Raw genomic sequence first — 19911 nt, 5'->3', positions numbered from 1 at the left:
TTTGCCTTTTCTGTTTTTTTGAATGATTGTTGGGGAAGGAGTGAAATGGAAAAGAAAAATTTTTCTTATTAGTAGGCTTTGGAAGTGGTCTAGATTGAAAATCTTATTAGAGACTCCTAGCTGAAGTGAGCTGCCACTCAGCCAAATCCTGGGATGAGCAGCCACTCCAACTGGAAATTGTGCAATATTTGGAACTCCTGGTCTTTGGCTACTTAGGTCCTTTGTCCACATGAATAATAGCAGTTCATTGCTAGAATAGATGGTGCTGAGTTTTTCATGATTTTATTTAGGCCTTAACAAGCCAATCCTTGTTTACAGTACACTGTTCAACTGCTCCCATGTTATGATTTTGTGTAACGCTTGTACCAGCAGAAGACTTGTAAGTATCTAGATTTTGTGGTGGTAATTCAATCTATAAATGGATAGTTTTATAAGACCATAAGATATAGGAGCAGAATTAGGCCATTTGGATCATTGAGTCTGCTCCAACATTTCATCATGACTGATCCAATTTTCCTCTCAACCCCAATCTCCTGATTCTCCCATATACCTTCATGCCCTGACCATCAAGAATCTATCAACCTCTGCCTTAAATATACATAAAGACTTGGCCTCCACAGCTGCTTGTGGATTCCACAGGTTCACCACTCTCTGGCTAAAGAAATTCCTCCTCATCTCCGTTCTAAAAGGGGTGCCCTTCTATTCTGAGGCTGTGTTCTGGTGTTGGACTCTTCCACCATAGGAAACATCTTCTCTACATCCTAGGCCTTTCACAGTTTGACAGGCTTCAGTTAGGTCACCCCTCAACCTTCTGAATTCCAGTAAATATAAGTCCAGAGCTATCATATGACAAGCCATTCAATCCTGGAATAATTTTTGTGAACCGCCTTTGAACCCTCTCCAGCTTCAGCACATCCTTTCTAAGATAGGGGGCCCAAAACTGCTCACAATACTCCCAAGTGAGGCCTCACAGGTGTCTTATAAAGTCTCAACATTACATCATTGCTTTTATATTCTAGTCCTCTTGTAATGAATGCTAACATTGTAATTGCCTTCCTTACCACAGACTTAACCTGCAAATTAACCTTTAGTGAATCCTTCACAAGCACTTCCAAGTCCCTTTGCATTTCAGTTATACGTATCTTCTCTCTGTCCAGTTGGAAAATAGTCAACCCTTTCATTTCTTCTATCAAAGTGTATGACCATACACTTCCTGACACTGTATTCTGCCTGCCATTTCTTTGCCCATTCTCCTAATCTGTCTGGGTCCTTCTGTAGCCTCTCTACTTCCTCAAAACTACGTGCCCCTCCAGCTATCTTCATATTGTCTGCAAACTTTGCAACAAAGCCATCAATTCCATCATCCAAATCATTGACATATGACATAAAGAGTATTGGTCCCAACACAGACCCCTGTGGAACACCACTAGTCACCAGCAGCCAACAAAAAAATGCTCCCTTTCTTTGTCTCCTGCCAATCAGCCACTGCTTTATCCATGCTAGAATCTTTCCTGTAATATCATGGGCTTGTAGCTTGCTAAGTAGTTTCATGTGGGCCACCTTGTCAAAGGCCTTCTGAAAATCCAAGTACACAACATCAACCAATTCTCCTTTGTCTATATTGCTTGTTACTACTTCAAAGAATTCCAACAGATTTGTCAGGCAAGATTTTCCCTTGAGGAAACCATGCTGACTGTGGCCTATTATCATGTGCCTCCAAGTACCCTGAGACCTCATTCTTGATAATCGATTCCACCATCTTCCCAACCACTGAAGTCAGACAAACTGGCCTATAGTTTCCTTTCTTCTTTTTCTCTCCCTTCTTGAAGAGTGGTGTGACATTTGCAATTTTCCTGTCTTCCGGAACCATTCCAGAATTTAGTGATTCTTGAAAGATCATTACAGTCTCTTCGGCTACCTCTTTCAGAACTTTGGGGTGTAGTCCATCTGGTCCAGGTGGCTTATCTACCTTCAGACCTTTTAGTTTCCCAAGAGCCTTCTCTCTAGTTATGGTAACTTCACAAAACTTCATTCCCCTGACACCTGTAACTTCCACTATGCTGCTAGTCTCTTCCACAGTGAAGACTAATGCAAAATACTTATTCAGTTCATCTGCGATCTCCAACAAGGAAAGGGTTAGAGAAGATTCATGAGAATGATTCCAGGAATAGAACGGTTACCGTATGAGGAACATCTGGCAGCTCTTGGGCTGTATTCCCTGGAGTTCAAGAGAATGAGGGGGGATCTCATAGAAGCATTCTGAATGTTAAAGGGCCTGAACAGATTAGATATGGCAAAGTTATTTCCCATGGTAGGGGATTCTAGGACAAGAGGGCACGACTTCAGGATTGAAGGATGTCCACTTAGAATAGAGATGCAGAGAAATTAATTTAGTCAGAGGGTGGTAAATCTGTGGAATTTGTTGCCACAAGCGGCTGTAGAGGCCAAGCCATTGGGTGCATTTAAGGCAGAGATAGATAAGTTCTTGATTAGCCAGGGCATCAAAGGGTATGGGGAGAAGGCAGGGGAGTGGGGGGATGGCTGGAAGAATTGGAGCAGCCCATGATTGGTGGAGCAGACTTGATGGGCTGAATGGCCCTACTTCTCCTATATCTTATAGTCTTATTTTTCACCATTACTAACTCTACAGCATTGTTTTCAAGTGGTCCGATATCTACTCTTGCCTCTCTTTTACACTTTATGTATCTGAAGAAACTTCTGATATCCTCTAGTATTATTGGCTAGCTTACTTTCTTATTCCATCTTTACCTTAATGACTTCTTTAGTTACAGTCTGTTGTCTTTAAAAGCTTCCTGATCCTCTAATTTTCCACTAACTTTTGCCCTATTATATATCCTCACTTTGACTTTTATGCTGGCTTTGACTTCTCTTGTTGGCCACGGTTGGGTCATCTTTCTATTTGGGATGGATATATATATATATATACACTCAACCATGAGCTGCTCTGAAAAGCCATCTTGTAGGCCTTCTATAAATTCCCCAACCTGGAATCCAACACCAACCTGATTTTCCTCTACCTGCATATTGACATCCCCCATGACTATATTGCCCTTTTGCCATGTATTTACTATCTCCTGTTGTAATTTGTAGACCACATCCTTGTTGCTTTTTGGGGGTCTGTATCCAACTCCCATTAGGAGTTTTACCCTTGCATTTCCGTCGCTCTATCCATACAGATTCAACAACTTCTGACCCTATGCCCTCTCTTTCTAATGATTTAATTTCATTTTTTACCAACAGAGCAAAGCCGCTCCTTCTGCCTTGTTGCCTATCCTTTTGATACAATGTGTATCCTTGGACGTTAAGCTCCTAGCTATAATCTTCTTTCAGCCATGATTCACTGATGCCTGCAACATCATACGTGCCGATCTGTAACTGTGCTACAAGGTCATCTACCTTATTTTGTACTGTGCACATTCAAATTTCACACCTCCAGTACTGTATTCATGCTTTCTATTTTGCCTGCCTTTTATGTTGCTACTCATTCTGTTGACTGCAACTTTGCCCCATCATCAGCCTCTCCTCAGTACATGTTGCCTCTGTTTATAAACCTGCTACCTCATCTTCAGCACTATCATCCGCCTTTCCTATGATATTTCTTGCATTGAAATATACGCAGTGCAAGACGTTAGTCACACCATGCACAACCTTTTGATTCCTAATTTTGCCTGAGGTTTTGCGAACATCTGCCTCTATCTCATCGCTAATTGTTCTGGCTCTCTGGTGCCCATCCCCATAACTCTAGTTTAAACCCCACTGTGCAGCATAACAAATCTTCCTGCTTGGATATTAGTCTCCATCCAGTTCAGGTGCAAACTGTCTCTTCTGTAGGGTCCCACCTTCCCTGGAAGAGAGCCCCATGATCCAAAAATCTGGAGCCCTCCCTCCTATACCAACTCCTTTGCCACATATTAAACTGTATAATCTAAATAATTCTGACCTCACTAGCATGTGGCATGAGTAGCAATTCTGAGATCACAACTCTGGAGGTCACTACTTTGTTACTTGTACTACCCATGTCAGTGGTACCTACGTGGAGCATGACTTCTGGGGGCTTACCCTGAGGATTCGATTTGAGGTATTTTAGACCCTGGGTACCCAAGAAGCCACATACCATCCGGGAATCTTGTTCTTGCCTACAGAACCTCCTAATGAACTACCTATCACCACAGTGTGCCTCTTCTCCCCCCTTTCCTTATGAGTCACACAGGCAGACTCAATGCCAGAGATCATAGGGGCACTTTGCACTGGCTCCTTAATCCTTTTCTCATTCCTGATGGTCACCTAGTTTCCTGTGTCTTGTAACTTGGGTATAACTACCTCTCTGTATATCCTATCTCCTACCTCCTCAGCCTCCCAAATGATCTGGAGTTCCTCCAGTTCCTGCTCCAACTCCTTAATGTGGATTGTTAGAAGCTGCAGCTGGATGCACTTCTTGCAGATGTAGTCATCAGGGACACTGGAGGTCTCCCTCCGGGATGCGGGAGGGGCATTCATCTATCTTGTCTGGCATCTCTACTGTCCTGGCTGAGCAGATATAAAGAAGGGAACTGAAAAAAACACAACCTAGAGCTTTTCTTTTGCTTGCTGTTCACTGAAGCTTCAGAGCTGAAGCCTCAAAATGACCACTCTGACTCTGTCTACTCAGACGATGGCCGCTGTGACGATGGTCACTGTACTTACCACTGCCTTCCTTTAATTTGCTCTTGCTAATCAATCCCTGATGATGATTGGTCACTGGTCAAAGCTTTCTTTGTGAATTACTGTGAAACAATGCCTTTAAAATGTCGATCACCGTCCTGATTGAAAGGTAGCTCTCTTACCCATGTCCTGGTATGGATTGTTCAACTATGATGTGTTCCACTTGTTCGAAGATGGCACTCCGATATTGCTTAGCTCAAGAAGTGCATATTGAACTTGTCATAGCTTGCGGTATTGGAAATTCATGCTTTTAGAAGCTGCACTATTGTTACAATAGCCTTTAAATTAAAAGAGATTTTAAGCAACCTGAAATGTATTATTTCTGTTGAGCAGAGAAGATAGAAGAACAAACAGAGTTGACTGGAAAGCAGCAAATGGACTTGAAACCAGAAGAAAAATTGAGTGAATGTATTGCTGAAGACTCTTTGCATGAACAGGAGGGTGAGAAGTCTGTTTTTAAATGGTCTGTTTAATTGGTTTTGACAGGTGCTTTTGGCTTGCAACTTTAATTTTTTCATGTCCCTTTGTACACGTTAATTTATTTCCATTAGAAAAGAGGAAATACTTTCAATATGTTATTGCCCAATATATCCATTTTGTCTCTGTTTTTGACTGCTGCAATTTTTTTGGTTTCACTTACATGGTTTTAAGTATGGAAGTACAGAATATTGACCTTGTGCAATGAAAGAATAAGATGGCGCATTAGTTCTGCAAGATGTAGTTTGGTTACCCTGACCCCCTGTTGTCCCCAGTACCTTGCAGATTTTCATCATTCATACTACCTGGGATAATGTTGGAATATGACCATTGCTGGGCAAAGTAGAATGAAGTTTGTAATGAGTAAAAGCTGAAAGAATTTATTGTGCACGTGGAGGACGAATAAAATCATAATTATGGGTTAAATTTATGGTCAACAGTGGTTAAATTACCATTGTTTTTATGTTTTTAAATTTATCAGTAAGTTTTAGCCAGATGTTCTTTTTGAAATTTATTATTAGATTATGCCACCTCATAGAAGTTGTACTAAAACTTCTGAAGACAGATGTAACTACATAAAACCAAATTACTCCACGACACTAGGTACTTGGACTCCAATGAATTCAAGAACTCTGATCTTTGAGCTCATTTGTGTTTTGAAAGATATGAATGGAAAATTTATCAAAAATGTTGCAACTTAAGTCGGTAATAAAGAGCTAACACAAATGTGCTAATTTTTGTTTTGTTAGATTCTATCAATACGGACAGTAAGGTGGAACTGGAAATTTCAAAACAACTATCAGAAATTAATACCACGGAACAGGTGGAATGCCAATCTCTTGCTTCTTTGGAGGAAAATGGAATTAGGGGCTTAACTACAGAGAAAGAATTAGAGCATGACAAGCTTACTGAGGAATTCGATTCTGCTCATAACACAGAGATTCATCACACTTCTGAAACTGTGATGCATGGTCCACAATCTGACAGCATTAAAAGTGCAGTGGATTCTCCGTCTGCAGAAAAAGAATTTGCAGAATCCTTTAGCTCAGATAAGACAGATCAACAAGAAACAAAAATGGAAAGAACTGTTCCTCTTTTTGACCAGGCAGAGACTTGCATTAGTGCAGATATTGATGCTAGTTCCAGTAGTTCCATTCCACAGGAGACAAAAGTCGATCATCTTCCCACAGACTCTGACCTGATGGATTCTGTCAGTATTTCTGCTGAAACACAGTTAGATGGTGCCTCTTTTGTTTTAGTCAAGCAGGAGACTGGCAGAATCCATAAAAATAAAACTGACCCCTGTGATATTCCTGCTGATTCAACTTGTGGCTCTGAGCATAGAGGTGAAGTTTCTGACATGGTCACCGATGGAATGGAGACCAAGGAAGATCCTGTTGAGATGGATGTTGATGATGTGACTCCTATGGAGGTTATATCTGCAGGGAATAGGCTGAAGACTGGGCAAGATACTCAGATGGAAATCCAGGATGTTGTAAGGGAAGATTCTGCCTGTAACACGCTGATTAAATCTGAGATTGTGGAGGAAATGTCAAATCAAAGTCAAACTGACTCAACTAGCACTGGCTTGGAACCAGATTTTGCAAATACTTTGGACCGTGATGCAGGCTTGGTTTCAATGGATATTTGTATGACAGCAACAGATGATGTTTCTCCAAGGATGGAAGATGAGGCTGAAAAATTAAGTTCAGACCTGCGGATAACGGAAACAGAAGATTCTTTGCCAGCTGATCCTGGTATGATGAAAGGTGAATCTGGCAAGCCTGCAGTTATGAAGAGGCGTTTTTCACCAGGTCGGCCACGAGTCAAACAGGTGAGGATGGGGGAATACAGTTGGTTTGCCATGTGCAGTTAAAACAGAGCAATGTTGTAAATGAAGGTAATTAAATGTAGGCTTTTCTATGTACACACACTATTTTTCTCCTCTTAAAAAACTTGGGCTCATTGAAGGCAATTGTAAATCAGCTAACAAGACATGCTCGGACATTAAGCATGCATGCATTAAGCAAGTGGCTGTCCATTTTGTGTAGTTCACAGAAGGAAATCTATTTAACCTGCTGGAGCAATTGAAACTTAATCCCGAACTGCTCGCTTCCTCCCTCTACTTCAAGTAATATAATTTTCCTTTTTAAACATAAGCATTCTTTGCCTCTCATCAGTTTTTGTGGCATTTCTAAATTAGCTTCGGTCAGATGGGGCTTGTCAGTCCTAGTTAGCAACTTATCTAGGAGAAGAACAACTCTGATCTCAATCCTCTGTTACCTTGCAGCTATACCCACTCATGGGGAAGTCTTTGTGAGTAAATCCTGAGGGGAAAAATCCAGAGATGGAGTCCCTAAGGCTGTCCTACATTGTGTTTGATGTTGACTGGCAGCTCCTGCAATGCCACTGGTGCCAAACTGTATCAGTCTCTGCTGTTCCTTTGAATTCATCAACTGTGTGAAGAGTGGAGCCTGCTACATGAGCAACAGCTTACTCTCCATATCGTACTACCTTGGCTTGCATATCATGTAGACAGCCAGGATGAGGCATCCATGGTCAACCCCAACCAATGGAGGGCCTCTAAATTAGCTTCTTATTGCAGAATCAGTGAATCAAGGGACATTGTCTTTTATTGCCCTTCACAACAAAACTTTTTATTAGCCTCTAAGCTAAATTTCAGAGCCTTATCTGTTGTAATGTAAATAGTGTCTCTATCTCAAGTAGCATGTTTAAATGTATCCCTGCTCTCCTAAATCAGTATCTTTCACCTTTAACTTTTCCTGACACTGTCTCCAGCTCATGTTATTTCTAAGGCTACATCCACACTACACCGGATAAATCTGTTACCGAAGCTTTTTCTCTTCGTTTTTACCCTCCGTCCACACTAAAAGGGCGTTTTTGTCCCCTGAAACCGGAGCTTTTCAGAGACGCTTTCCAGGGTGGGTATTTTTGAAAACGCTGCTCGGGCAGATCACTGTGGACGGGGTAACTGCAGACTTTTGAAAATGCTATCAGACAACAGCGTGCTATTTCATTGTTTTCTTGAACGCAACCTAACAATTTCAGAACAGACGGCAAAGAGACTGAAGCCAGAAGAGTTAGGGAAGTAGAAAATGAAGTAGCAGTTTGTTCTTCTGTGAGTGTCAATTTTAAGTACTTCTGCTCAGATTTTTGCCTTTGCTAAATGATCTTAAACATATAAGCATAAGATTTCAGATGTTAAAAATTTAAAGTAATAGAAGTGTGTAAAAAGGTCATAGATATTCGAGAGCACAGGTACTGTAGGTCACGTGGCCCCTCAGTCTGCACAGCACCTTAGTCGGGTCCTGATTGATACGATTTTAACTTTATTTCCACTTCCATTCTGCCCACGGTACCTTTCACTCCATACTTATCAAGTAGAGGGTACTTTGTAGTGTAGTGGTTAGTGCAATGCTATTATAGCTGTTGGAGTTTGGAATTCAATTCTAGTGCAGTCTGCAAGGAGTTTGTACCTGCTCCCTGTGACTCTGTGTATTTCCTCTGGGTGCTCTGGTTTCCTCCAAAAAGATTTACTGGTTAGTTGGTTAATTGGCCATTGTAAATTGTTCTGTGATTAGCCTAGAGTTATATAGGTGGGTTGCTGGGCGGCATGGCTCGTTCGGCTAGAAGGGCCTGTTCCACATTGTATCTCTAAATTTAAAAAAAATCTATCTCTGCTTCATTGATCAAAGATTTGACTTCCACTTCTTCTTGAGGCAAAAGTGTTTCAAAGAATCATAATCCTATAAGAAAAGCTGTTTATTCATTAATCTTGTAGTTATTTGCTGTCTCATCCCTTAACTTAATTTGCCATTTCACATGTGTTCATCCTAGACCACATTGATTACACACATTACTATCTGTCCTTAATTGCTAAATTATTTTAAATAATTAGTTATTTGCAAGAAAGCTGCATCTGTATGGGAAGAGAGGGGGAGTTACTTTTTGAGGTTTGCCAGTGGCTGTAATTAAAGTTACTAATTACTCTTAAAGTTACTCTTGGTTATGGAAATATAGCACTTTTCACATTTTCAGTGTCATAAAGCACTTTCATCGCTTGTTTATAGCTATTTTAAAGTATAATGGCTTTTTTAATATAAGGGTCACAGGAGGTCCAAACAGTAATACAATGATAATTCTGACACAGTCCTGACCCGAAACATCCAGATAATTTTTTTGTTGTTGTATTTGATGAAGGATGGGTGTTGGCTGAGACATCAGTGAGATCTTATACATGCCTTGTCTAATTGATTGCAACTCCTAATACTCAGCATTCTCTCAGTACTGCACTTAATTGTAACTAATTTTCTTCTTGCTACTTGAGCACAATGCTGGAGCCACCTTGCTTGCCTATATGTTGACCCTTGATGATACCATTCATAAGTGTAGGATTATTTTATGTGTGTACACTGACAAAACTCAGTTCTGTATTTCCAGCATCATCTCGCAATCCTTTTCACTGCTGCAGTTACTTATACAATATCTAGCACTAGTCATTGACACTATAAATATGATTTTGTAGCGGTGTGCTACATGCAGCGCTAAAATTACGACACTGAGTCGGTAACTGCAGTCGAAGGAAAAACTTTATTCGAAATCTTCAGCCTCACTTTTAAGCCTCCCTCAACCTGCCCCCCGAGGAGCAGAGGCTCCAAAGCTCTGTGCTTGCAAACCCCCGTAGGCTATCTAGTTGTGAGCCCGTTCGGATGTGCCAGGAAATGGGTCGCCACATAACCCACCCCCCCCCAAGAACCGGCGATACACCTCCCAATGTCCACAGTCTGGGCTGGAACCTGCTTGGGAGGTCGGCCTCTGCACTGAGGTGCCGGAAACTCGGCCGGTTGCACAGGTCCACATGGGCCGGTTTGAGGCGGTCCACCGTGAAAACCTCCTCTTTCCTCCCAACGTCCAGCACGAACGTGGACCCGTTGTTCCGGAGCACCATAAACGGTCCCTCGTATGGCTGCTGCAGTGGTGGCCGATGCCCGCCCCTTCGTACAAACACAAACTTACAGTTCTGCAGGTCTTTGGGTACGCAGGTCGGGTTCCACCCGTGCTGTGAAGTGGGTATGGGGGCCAGGTTACCGAGCTTCTCGCGTAGTCTGCCCAGGACTGCTGCGGGATCTTCCTCTTGCCCCCGTGGGACTGGTAGGAACTCCCTGGGGACGACCAGGGGCGCGCCGTATACCAACTCGGCCGACGAGGCGTGCAGGTCGTCCTTGGGTGCTGTGCAGATGCCGAGTAGGACCCAAGGAAGCTCGTCCGCCCAGTTGGCTTCTCGCAGGCGGGCCATGAGGGCCGACCAGGTGACGGTGGAAACGCTCCACTAGCCCGTTCGACTGTGGGTGGTAGGCAGTTGTGTGGTGCAGCTGAGTCCCCAAAAGGCTGGCCATAGCTGACCACAGGCTGGAGGTGAACTGGGCGCCTCTGTCGGAGGTAATGTGGGCCGGTACACCAAAGCGAGATATCCAGGTGGTGATCAGGGCTCGGGCGCAAGATTCGGAGGTGGTGTCGGTGAGCGGGACCGCCTCTGGCTATCTTGTGAACCGGTCCACGATAGTCAGGAGGTGCCGCGCTCTGCGCGACACTGGCAGGGGGCCCACGATATCCACATGAATGTGGTCGAAACGCCGGTGGGCGGGATGGAACTGCTGCGGTGGGGCTTTGGTGTGCCGCTGCACATTGGCCGTCTGGCAGCGCATGCACGTTTTGGCCCATTCACTGACCTGTTTGCGGAGTCCGTGCCAAACGAACCTGCTGGAAACCATCCGGACAGTCGTCCGGATGGAGGGATGCGCCAAGTTATGAATGGAGTCGAAATCACAGCGCCGCCAGGCTGTCGGGACGACGGGACGGGGCTGGCCGGTGGCGACGTCACAGAGTAGGGTCCTCTCACCCGGGCCCACGGGGAGGTCCTGGAGCTGCAAACCGGAGACTGCGGTTCTGTAACTCGGAATCTCCTCATCTGCCTGCTGTGCCTCTGCCAGTGCCTCAAAGTCTACCCCTTGGGAAAGGGCATGAACGGTAGGGCGAGAGAGCGCATCAGCCACGACATTGTCCTTACCCGAGACATGGCGGACATCCGTCATGTATTCAGAGATGTAGGACAGGTGGCGTTGCTGGCGGGACGACCAGGAGTCGGACGCTTTTGTAAACGCAAAGGTAAGCGGTTTGTGGTCCGTGAACGCAGTAAAGTGCCGACCTTCTAGGAAGTACCTGAAATGCCAGATTGTCAGGTAGAGCGCCAACAGTTCCCGGTCGAAAGCACTGTACTTGAGCTCGGGTGGCCGCAGGTGTTTGCTGAAAAACGCCAGGGGTTGCCAGTGACCTGCAATGAGTTGCTCCAGCACCCCACCGACTGCCGTGTTAGATGCGTCCACTGTGAGGGCGGTAGGGGCGTCCATTCTGGGATGTACTAGCATTGCGGCGTTCGCCAAAGCTTCCTTCGTTTGAACGAAAGTGGCGGCGGACTCCTCGTCCCAGGTAATGTCCTTGCTCGGACCCGACATCAGGGCGAACAGGGGGCGCATGATCTGGGCAGCTGAAGGGAGGAAGCGGTGGTAGAAATTGACCATACCTACGAATTCCTGAAGGCCTTTGATCGTGGTGGGTCGGGGGAAGTGGTGGACCGCATCTACTTTAGCGGGCAGAGGGGTTGCTCCGTCTTTAGTAATCCTGTGGCCCAGGAAGTCAATGGTATCGAGTCCGAACTGGCATTTGGCGGGGTTGATTGTAAGACAGTACTGACTCAGTCGGGCGCAGAGTTGACGGAGGTGGGACAGATGCTTCTGATGACTGCTGCTGGCTATGAGGATGTCGTCCAAATAGATGAACGCGAAGTCCAGGTCCCGTCCCACCGCGTCCATTAGCCGCTTGAACGTCTGCGCGGCATTCTTCAGGCCGAACGGCATGCGGAGGAACTCGAAAAGGCCAAACGGGGTGATGAGAGCCATTTTGGGGACGTCGTCAGGATGCATCGGGTTTTGATGGTACCCTCGGACGAGGTCTACCTTGGAGAAGATCCGTGCGCCGTGCAGGTTTGCTGCAAAGTCCTGAATGTGCAGCACAGGGTAGCGGTCCGGTGTGGTGGTCTCGTTCAGCCTGCGGTAGTCGCCGCACGCTCTCCAGCCTCCCGTCGCTTTGGGCACCATGTGCAGGGGGGAGGCCCATGGGCTGTCAGACCGCCGGATGATCCCCAATTCCTCCATCCTCTGGAACTCCTCCTTCGCCAGTCGGAGGTTGTCCGGGGGAAGCCGCCGAGCGCGGGCGTGGAGGGGTGGTCCTTGGGTCGGGATGTGGTGCTGTACGCCGTGTCGGGGCATGGCCGCTGTGAACTGCGGTGCCAGAACCAATGGGAAATCTGCCAGGACCCTGGTGAAGTTGTTGTCGGACAGCGTGATGGAGCCGAGGTGAGGGGCTGGCAACTGGGCTGCACCCAGGGAGAACGTCTGAAAGGTCTCGGCGTGTACCAGTCTCTTCCTGGGCAGGTCGACCAGTAGGCTGTGAGCCCGCAAAAAATCCGCACCCGGAAGCGGTTGGGCTACGGCGGCCAGTGTAAAGTCCCACGTGAATTGGCTGGAGCCAAACTGTAGCTGCACCTGACGGGTGCCATAGGTCCTTACCGTGCTGCCGTTTACGGCCCTCGGGGGGACCCGGTGCCCTGCTGCGGGTGTCATAACTCGTCGGAGGTAAAACGCTGATCTCGGCACCAGTATCGACCAAAAACCGGCGCCCCGACCTTCTATCCCACACATACAGGAGGCTATCCCGATGGCCAGCCGCCGTAGCCATCAGCGGCGGCTGGCCCTGGCGTTTCCCGGGAACTTGCAGGGCGGGCGACAACGGCGGGCTTCTGCGCCCCACTGCTGGTGGTAGAAGCACCAGTGTTCATTGGGCCGGGGGTTGGCGGGCTCTGCGGCCGGGCCTGGACTGGTTTGCTGCTGGGAGCGTGGCTGGGAGATCTGTGCGATGGACTTTAGCTCACCTTTTAGGCGTTCCACAGCAAGTCCGCCCGGGCTGCCACCTTCCGGGGGTCACTGAAATCCGCGTCGGACAGCAGCAGGCGTATGTCCTCGGGCAGCTGCTCCAGGAATGCCTGCTCAAACATGAGGGAGGGCTTGTGTCCTCCGGCCAGAGACAACATCTCATTCATTAAAGCCGATGGAGGTCTGTCTCCCAAGCCATCCAGGTGCAGTAAACGGGCAGCCCGCTCGCGCCGTGAGAGTCCAAAAGTCCTGAGGAGCAGGGCTTTGAATTCCATGTACTTGCAGTCTGCCGGGGGCGACTGTACGAACTCCGCGACCTGGGCCGCTGTGTCCTGGTCGAGGAAGCTCACCACGTAGTAGTAGCGGGTGTCTTCTGAGGTGATCTGGCAAACGTGGAATTGGGCTTCGGCTTGCTGGAACCATAGGTTCGGTCGCTGTGTCCAGAAACCTGGCAGTTTCAACGAAACTGCATGAACAGAGGCGGCGTCGGTCATTTCTGGTCCAAAAATCGTTTGGACCGTCGGGGTCACCAATTGTAGCGGTGTGCTACATGCAGCGCTAAAATTACGACACGGAGTCGGTAACTGCAGTCGAAGGAAAAACTTTATTCGAAATCTTCAGCCTCACTTTTAAGCCTCCCTCAACCTGCCCCCCGTGGCGCAGAGGCTCCAAAGCTCTGTGCTCGCAAACCCCCGTAGGCTATCTAGTTGTGAGCCGGTTCGGATGTGCCAGGAAATGGGTCACCACAATTTGTCAGTTTTCAATCGTTCTACTTTCCAACCAAAACAATTTAAGCAGTTGAATTCACCTGCAATAAGTAACTATATTCTATATAAGTGGAAGTCTTTCATTAAATTATTTGATGTTGTGTACATTGCCTTGTGTCTGTTGATTTATATGATACTAAATGAATAATTTCTTGCCATAGGTTTCTGGTACTCAAAGCCAGAATAGCAATACAAGGGAGAATCCTCTTCCACCTATAGCTGTTTCAGCTTGTCTTCTGATTTAGCAAGAAATAAACTGAGATAATATTTATCTTTAAACTCATTAGAAATGTTTTTTTTTGAAAGGGTATTTTGCAAATAATTCTTCTTCTTCAACAGGGTCGTTGTAACAGTTTTCCAGGTAAAAAGCGACCACGTGGTGGTCACGTTGGACGAGGGCGAGGGCGATCACGCTTGAAGTCTGTATCGGGAATTTTGGAGTCTTTGGGGGTAAGAAAAGAATGGTTTGGATAACAGTACAGCAATGTGTGCCTGAATACCCAAAGATGCCATACTTTTAACTCTTTAGGTATATAAACCAACTTGCTCATCACTTCCTACTGTAAATTGCATCCATCCTGAAGTTGATCTTGTATGAGAGAACTTTCTTGTCAAATTCAGAATGTTTTCCTCAGCAATTCAGGAATCTTTAACTGTGGAAATCATCAAAATTAAATATCACTTAATGTAGATTTTCTAGTGCTGATCTCCTTGTTTCCTGTCTTAGTCCACAGGTGTAGATACGTCTCCAAGTAAAGATGACGATGATGATGATGATACAATGCACAATACAGTGGTCCTCTTCTCCACTGAGGACAAATTTATTCTCCTGCAGGTAGGATTTCTCAGGATGTTGATTAAGTTATCTAATGTGATCCAATGAGAATAAGATTCTGAACATTGCCCCCTGATTAAATGCACCTATGATGAAGAACAAAAATTTATTGTGAAGTTGGACTTAATTTTGAAAAATTCAACTTTTTGAATTCATTTTCAGAGTCATAGAATAATACAGCTGGGAAACAGGCCCTTTGTCCTAACTGGTCCACACAGACCACAGCACCCTCCCTGCTAGTTCCATTTTCCCACATTTGGCCCCTCCCTCCAAATGCCTCTTAAATATTGCAATTGTACCTGTCTCAACCATGTCATCTGCCAGTTTATTCCAGGTACTTACTACCTTTTGATTAAAGAAGTTACCTCTCAGGCCTCTTAAATCTCTCTCCTCTTTATCTTGTATCTGTGCCCTCTAGTTTTGGATTCCCCCAACCCTGGGCAAAAGACTATAACTGTCTACCTTATCCATACCACTCATAATTTTATAAACTTCTATCGGGTCACCTCTCATTCTCCTCCACTTAAGGATGTGATGCTGAGGCTTTATAAGGCACTGGTGAGGCCTCACCATGAGTATTGTGAATAGTTTTGGGCCCCTCATCCTAGAAAAGATTTGCTGGCATTGGAGAGGATCCAGAGGGGGTTCACAAGGATGAATCCAGGAATGAAATACGAGGAATGTTTGCTGGCTCTGGGTCTGTATTCGCTGGAATTCAGAAGGATGAGGGGGATCTTATTGAAATCTTTCGAATGTTGAAAGGCCCAGACAGAGTAGATGTGGAAAGGATCCTTCCCATGTTGGGAGAGTCTAGGACAAGAGGGCACCGCCTCAGGATAGAAGGGTGCCCTTTCAAAACAGAGATGTGGAGAAATTTCTTCAGCGAGGGTGGCGAATTTGTGGAATTTGCTGCCACGTGCAGCTGTGGAGGTCAAGCCATTGGGTGTACTTAAGGCAGAGATTGATAGGTTCTTGATTGGACACGACATCAAAGGTTACGGGGAGAAGGCTGGGAACTGGGGTTGAGGAGGAGGTAGAAAAAAGGATCAGCCATGATAAAATGACAGAGCAGACTTGATGGGCCAGATGGCCTAATTTTGCTCCTATTTCTTATGGTTTTGTGGTCTAAGGCATAAAGGTGCAGTGTAGCTAACCTGTCCCTATAACTCAGGCAATTCCTTGTTAATCTCTCTTGGTGTGTCTTTCCTACAACAAGGTGACCAAAAATGTATGCAGTATTCCAAGTATGGCCTCACCAATGACTTGTATTACTGCAACATGATGTCCCAACTCCTAAGCTCAATGTCCTGATTAATAAAGGCCAGTATGCTAAATGCCACCTTTACTATCTTTTGAATTGTTCGAAGTGGGCCGGATTCGAACTCAGGACCTCTCGCCCCAAAGTCTAGTGCTGATGCCACTGTGCCACCAGCCCAGGAATGGCAAATGGATTTTGACTTATCTCCTTAACTGAACAAAATCTCTTTGCAATTCTTGTAACCTACTTTGCTATCAACAAGATCCCCTAATTTAGTATCATCACATCTTGTTCAGGATTTTTTTAAATGCATATCCCTTTAAATGTAACATATTTTGAAGTCTTTACTGACCATTTTTCTATCCGAGTACCTGACACGATTTTTCTATCGGAATACATTTGGTTTCAGCAAGGGAATTGAGGCTTCAGGGGTTGTCTCATTCATGGGCCTTCTAAGGTCTTTGTGTGCAATTATGGTAATAGATGTTCCTGAGAGGAGCATTGGAGTGTTAGAAGAGAACTCTTAAAGGTATTAAATCAACACTGCAAACAATCTATATCATAATTTTTGATTTGGACTCTTGAGGAATTTGCTGGATACCACATCAACTAGTGCACGATGTTTTGGGAATTGTGCTGAGAAAGAACAAGGAATAAAGGTAACACACACAAAGTGCTGGAGGAACTCAGCAGCCCAGGTTGCATCTATGGAAAAGCGTACAGTCACCGTTTCGAGTGAAGGGTCTCAGCCTGAAACGTCAACTGTACTCTTTTTCCATAGATGCTGTCTGGCTGCTGAAGTTCTTCCAGCATTTTGTGTGTGTTGTTTGGATTTCTAGCGTCTGCAGTTTGTGCAGGAATCAAGTTTTTTTTTAAACCCAATGACTATGAAGTTCCAATGCACATTAACTAAGCCCTTCATGGTTCAGAGCTCTTGGAGATTTTGTGACACCTGTATATTTACTTATCATTCTTCCTGTATTCAATTCCAAATCATGTAATGTATATGTTAAGCAATCATGCTCCCAGCACCGATTCCTGTCAGTCACTAAAATAACCCTCCACCATCATCCTCTTGCCTTGTATCACTAAAGCAATTTTGGATCCGATTTACCCATTCTTTTAATCTTTCAGGTATTAAATTTGATAATAGTATTGGAGCTGGATGCACTGCGCAGGTTGAGTTTCTGCATGTTGACTGGATCTTTCACTTGTCAATGTGCAGATATGACATGAAAATTCAATATGTTGATAGTATTGTAAATGTCTATGTGCTAAGAGAAAATGAAGAATGACTTGTAATACTATATTTTTGTTATTTTTCAGGATATGTGTGTTGTATGCGGGAGCTTTGGACGAGGAATGGAAGGACAGCTGTTGGCCTGTTCACAGTGTGGGCAGTGCTATCACCCATATTGTGTTAATAGTAAGGTATGGAGGAAGAGAAAGGGAGATAGTCATTTTTTATGCACTAGATGATAGACCGGTGGTTCTCTACTGATGCCAGATATTTCTCTGCAATAAAGGAGAAAATATCTGGCATCAGTAGAGAACTGGCATTGTAGGAGCTTACAGCTGAAATGTGTTGATTTACAGCACAAATGCACCCATTTTGGAAAGCCAAATTTCATATTTTAATAAGTTCCAAAGGAAATGAGCAAAATTGCATTCCTTCAACAGCAGCAATGGGAATCATTTGAGTATACTAAGAATATCACTTCATCTTTTGATTCAAAGGCTTTAGTATGGAGGGCAAATACATCTGTTTACTTTTTTAAATTACTACTTGAATTTTTGTATTCATTGCCATGAATGTTTTTTTGCATCCAGAGGTAGCACACAAGAATAGGCTGAACGTAGTTCTGAGTACATGTTTGCCAAAAAGAAAGGAAATCCACTATGCATTATGTCACACAATAAAGCAGTGTATGTAGATTATATTTATCTTTTTGTTGAATGTAGAGTGTGGGGTAAGTTTTTCCCAGCACGTTTAATAAAATTTGAAGAGATTAATGCAGTAAATTTCTGATAATCCACTATCTGACTAATCAAGAAACCCAGTGGTGCGGCACATGGCTCACAGGGGCTCTGAGTACCATGCTTCCTTCCCAGTCACTGGGACCCCAGTTCCCATGCTTCCTTTGAACTCATCAGATTTACTGGAAAATTTTATCATTCCAACATTAGAATATGTGGGGGGAAAAAGTGAATTAAAAGTGTGTTGGAGTATTAATATGAATAACATCCAAGAGTTTAGAAAATCTGCTAGTCTGGCATCATCAATGTCCTGAGCATGCCAGGTTAACAGTTTTTTTGCTGTATCATCTACGTCATCAATTTCAAATTAACATTTGTGACAGAGATTACTGATTTAGAGTTAAATCTAATTTTTAACAGAATGCTGTATAAAATCTTGTGTTATTCTGATTATGCTGTTTGTCTTGCAGATCACAAAAGTTATGTTGAGCAAAGGATGGCGTTGCTTGGAATGTATTGTGTGTGAAGCATGCGGCAAAGCTTCTGATCCTGCTCGTTTATTGTTGTGTGATGATTGTGATATAAGTTATCACACATACTGCCTGGATCCACCATTACAGACTGTGCCAAAGGGTGGTTGGAAATGCAAGTGGTAAGTGTGAACTTCAATAATCTGTGACCAGATTCAAAAACAGCATTTTTTATTTTACTTAATTATAGAGCAGCGTTTGTGACCACAAATCTTGGATGTTTCCTTCCCTTCTATCCTTCAACAGAATTAGATCAGCTTTGTTTAAAGCCATTTGAACATCCTTATCAGAGTTTGGGGTAAAATATCAAAAAAAAAGTTGACTGATGCCTGTCCAAAATCTAAATACTTGTGCATGCGGGTATATTAAGAAAAAATTATAGCTTTTTTTTCCTACTTGTAACCTTGTATATTAAGGAAATATGGAAGTCCTACTTCATACAGGCAAGACAGCAGCTATACTTTATAGGGACACAAAGTACACTGCAGATGCTGTGGTCAAATCAACATGTACAAACAAGCAGGTCGGGCAGCACCCGTGGAAATGAGCAGTCAACGTTTTGGGCCGAGACTCTTCGACAGGACTGAAGAAGGAGGGGGCAGGGGCCCTATAGAGAAGGTGGGGAGAGGGGGAAGGTGCAGGTGACAAACCAATCAGAGGAAAGATCAAGGGGTGGGGGAGGGTAAGCAGGGAGGGGATAGGCAGGAGAGGTGAAGAAGGAATGTAAGGGGAAATGTAGAAGAAGGCAGAATCATGAGAGAGATGATAGGCAGCTAGAAGAGGAGGCAGAGTGAAAGTGTGATAGGGGAAGGGAGAGGGAGGGAGTTACCGGAAGTTGGAGAATTCGATGTTCTTACCAAGGGGCTGGAGGCTACCCAGACGGTATATGAGATGTTGCTCCTCCAACCTGAGTTTGGTCTCATCATGGCAGTAGATGTATGGACATATCTGAATGGGAATGTGAAGGAGAGTGTGCAGTTTGTGGGACCGCTTCGTCGAGCACCTCCGCTCCGCCTGCCACAGCAGACAGGATCTCCTGGTTGCTACCCACTTCAACTCTGCGGATGAATTCATCCAGCTTGTTTGTACATATTGATACTTCATAGGGAGTTTGAAGTGATTTGGCATGTCAACAAGTACACACAAAAACTTCTATAGTTGTACTGTAGAAAGCATTCTAACAGGCTGCATCACTGTCTGGTACGGAGGGGTTTCTGCTCAGGATTGAAAGAAGCTGCAGAAGGTTGTAAATCTAGTCAGCTCCATCTTGGGCACTAGCCTACAAAGTACCCAGGACATCTTTAGGGAGCGGTGTTTCAGAAAGGCAGTGTCCAGC

At 44.7% G+C, this 19911-nt stretch overlaps 1 protein-coding gene across 1 annotated transcript in view; it reads left to right on the top strand.

The window, feature by feature from the left end:
• The window catches only part of kmt2d (lysine (K)-specific methyltransferase 2D), a 248352-nt gene that overhangs the window by 74515 nt on the left and 153926 nt on the right, over positions 1-19911 (top strand). Inside the window, exons 12-17 of the mRNA XM_059955967.1 lie at positions 5056-5163; positions 5949-7033; positions 14315-14425; positions 14703-14810; positions 17395-17499; positions 18516-18697. Coding sequence (XP_059811950.1) covers positions 5056-5163; positions 5949-7033; positions 14315-14425; positions 14703-14810; positions 17395-17499; positions 18516-18697 — 1699 coding nt within the window. The remainder of the gene's footprint in view (positions 1-5055; positions 5164-5948; positions 7034-14314; positions 14426-14702; positions 14811-17394; positions 17500-18515; positions 18698-19911) is intronic.

Source organism: Hypanus sabinus, chromosome X1, assembly GCF_030144855.1.
Source record: "Hypanus sabinus isolate sHypSab1 chromosome X1, sHypSab1.hap1, whole genome shotgun sequence".
NCBI classification, from domain to species: domain Eukaryota; kingdom Metazoa; phylum Chordata; class Chondrichthyes; order Myliobatiformes; family Dasyatidae; genus Hypanus; species Hypanus sabinus.
This window is presented reverse-complemented; position numbering and strand designations above follow the sequence as displayed.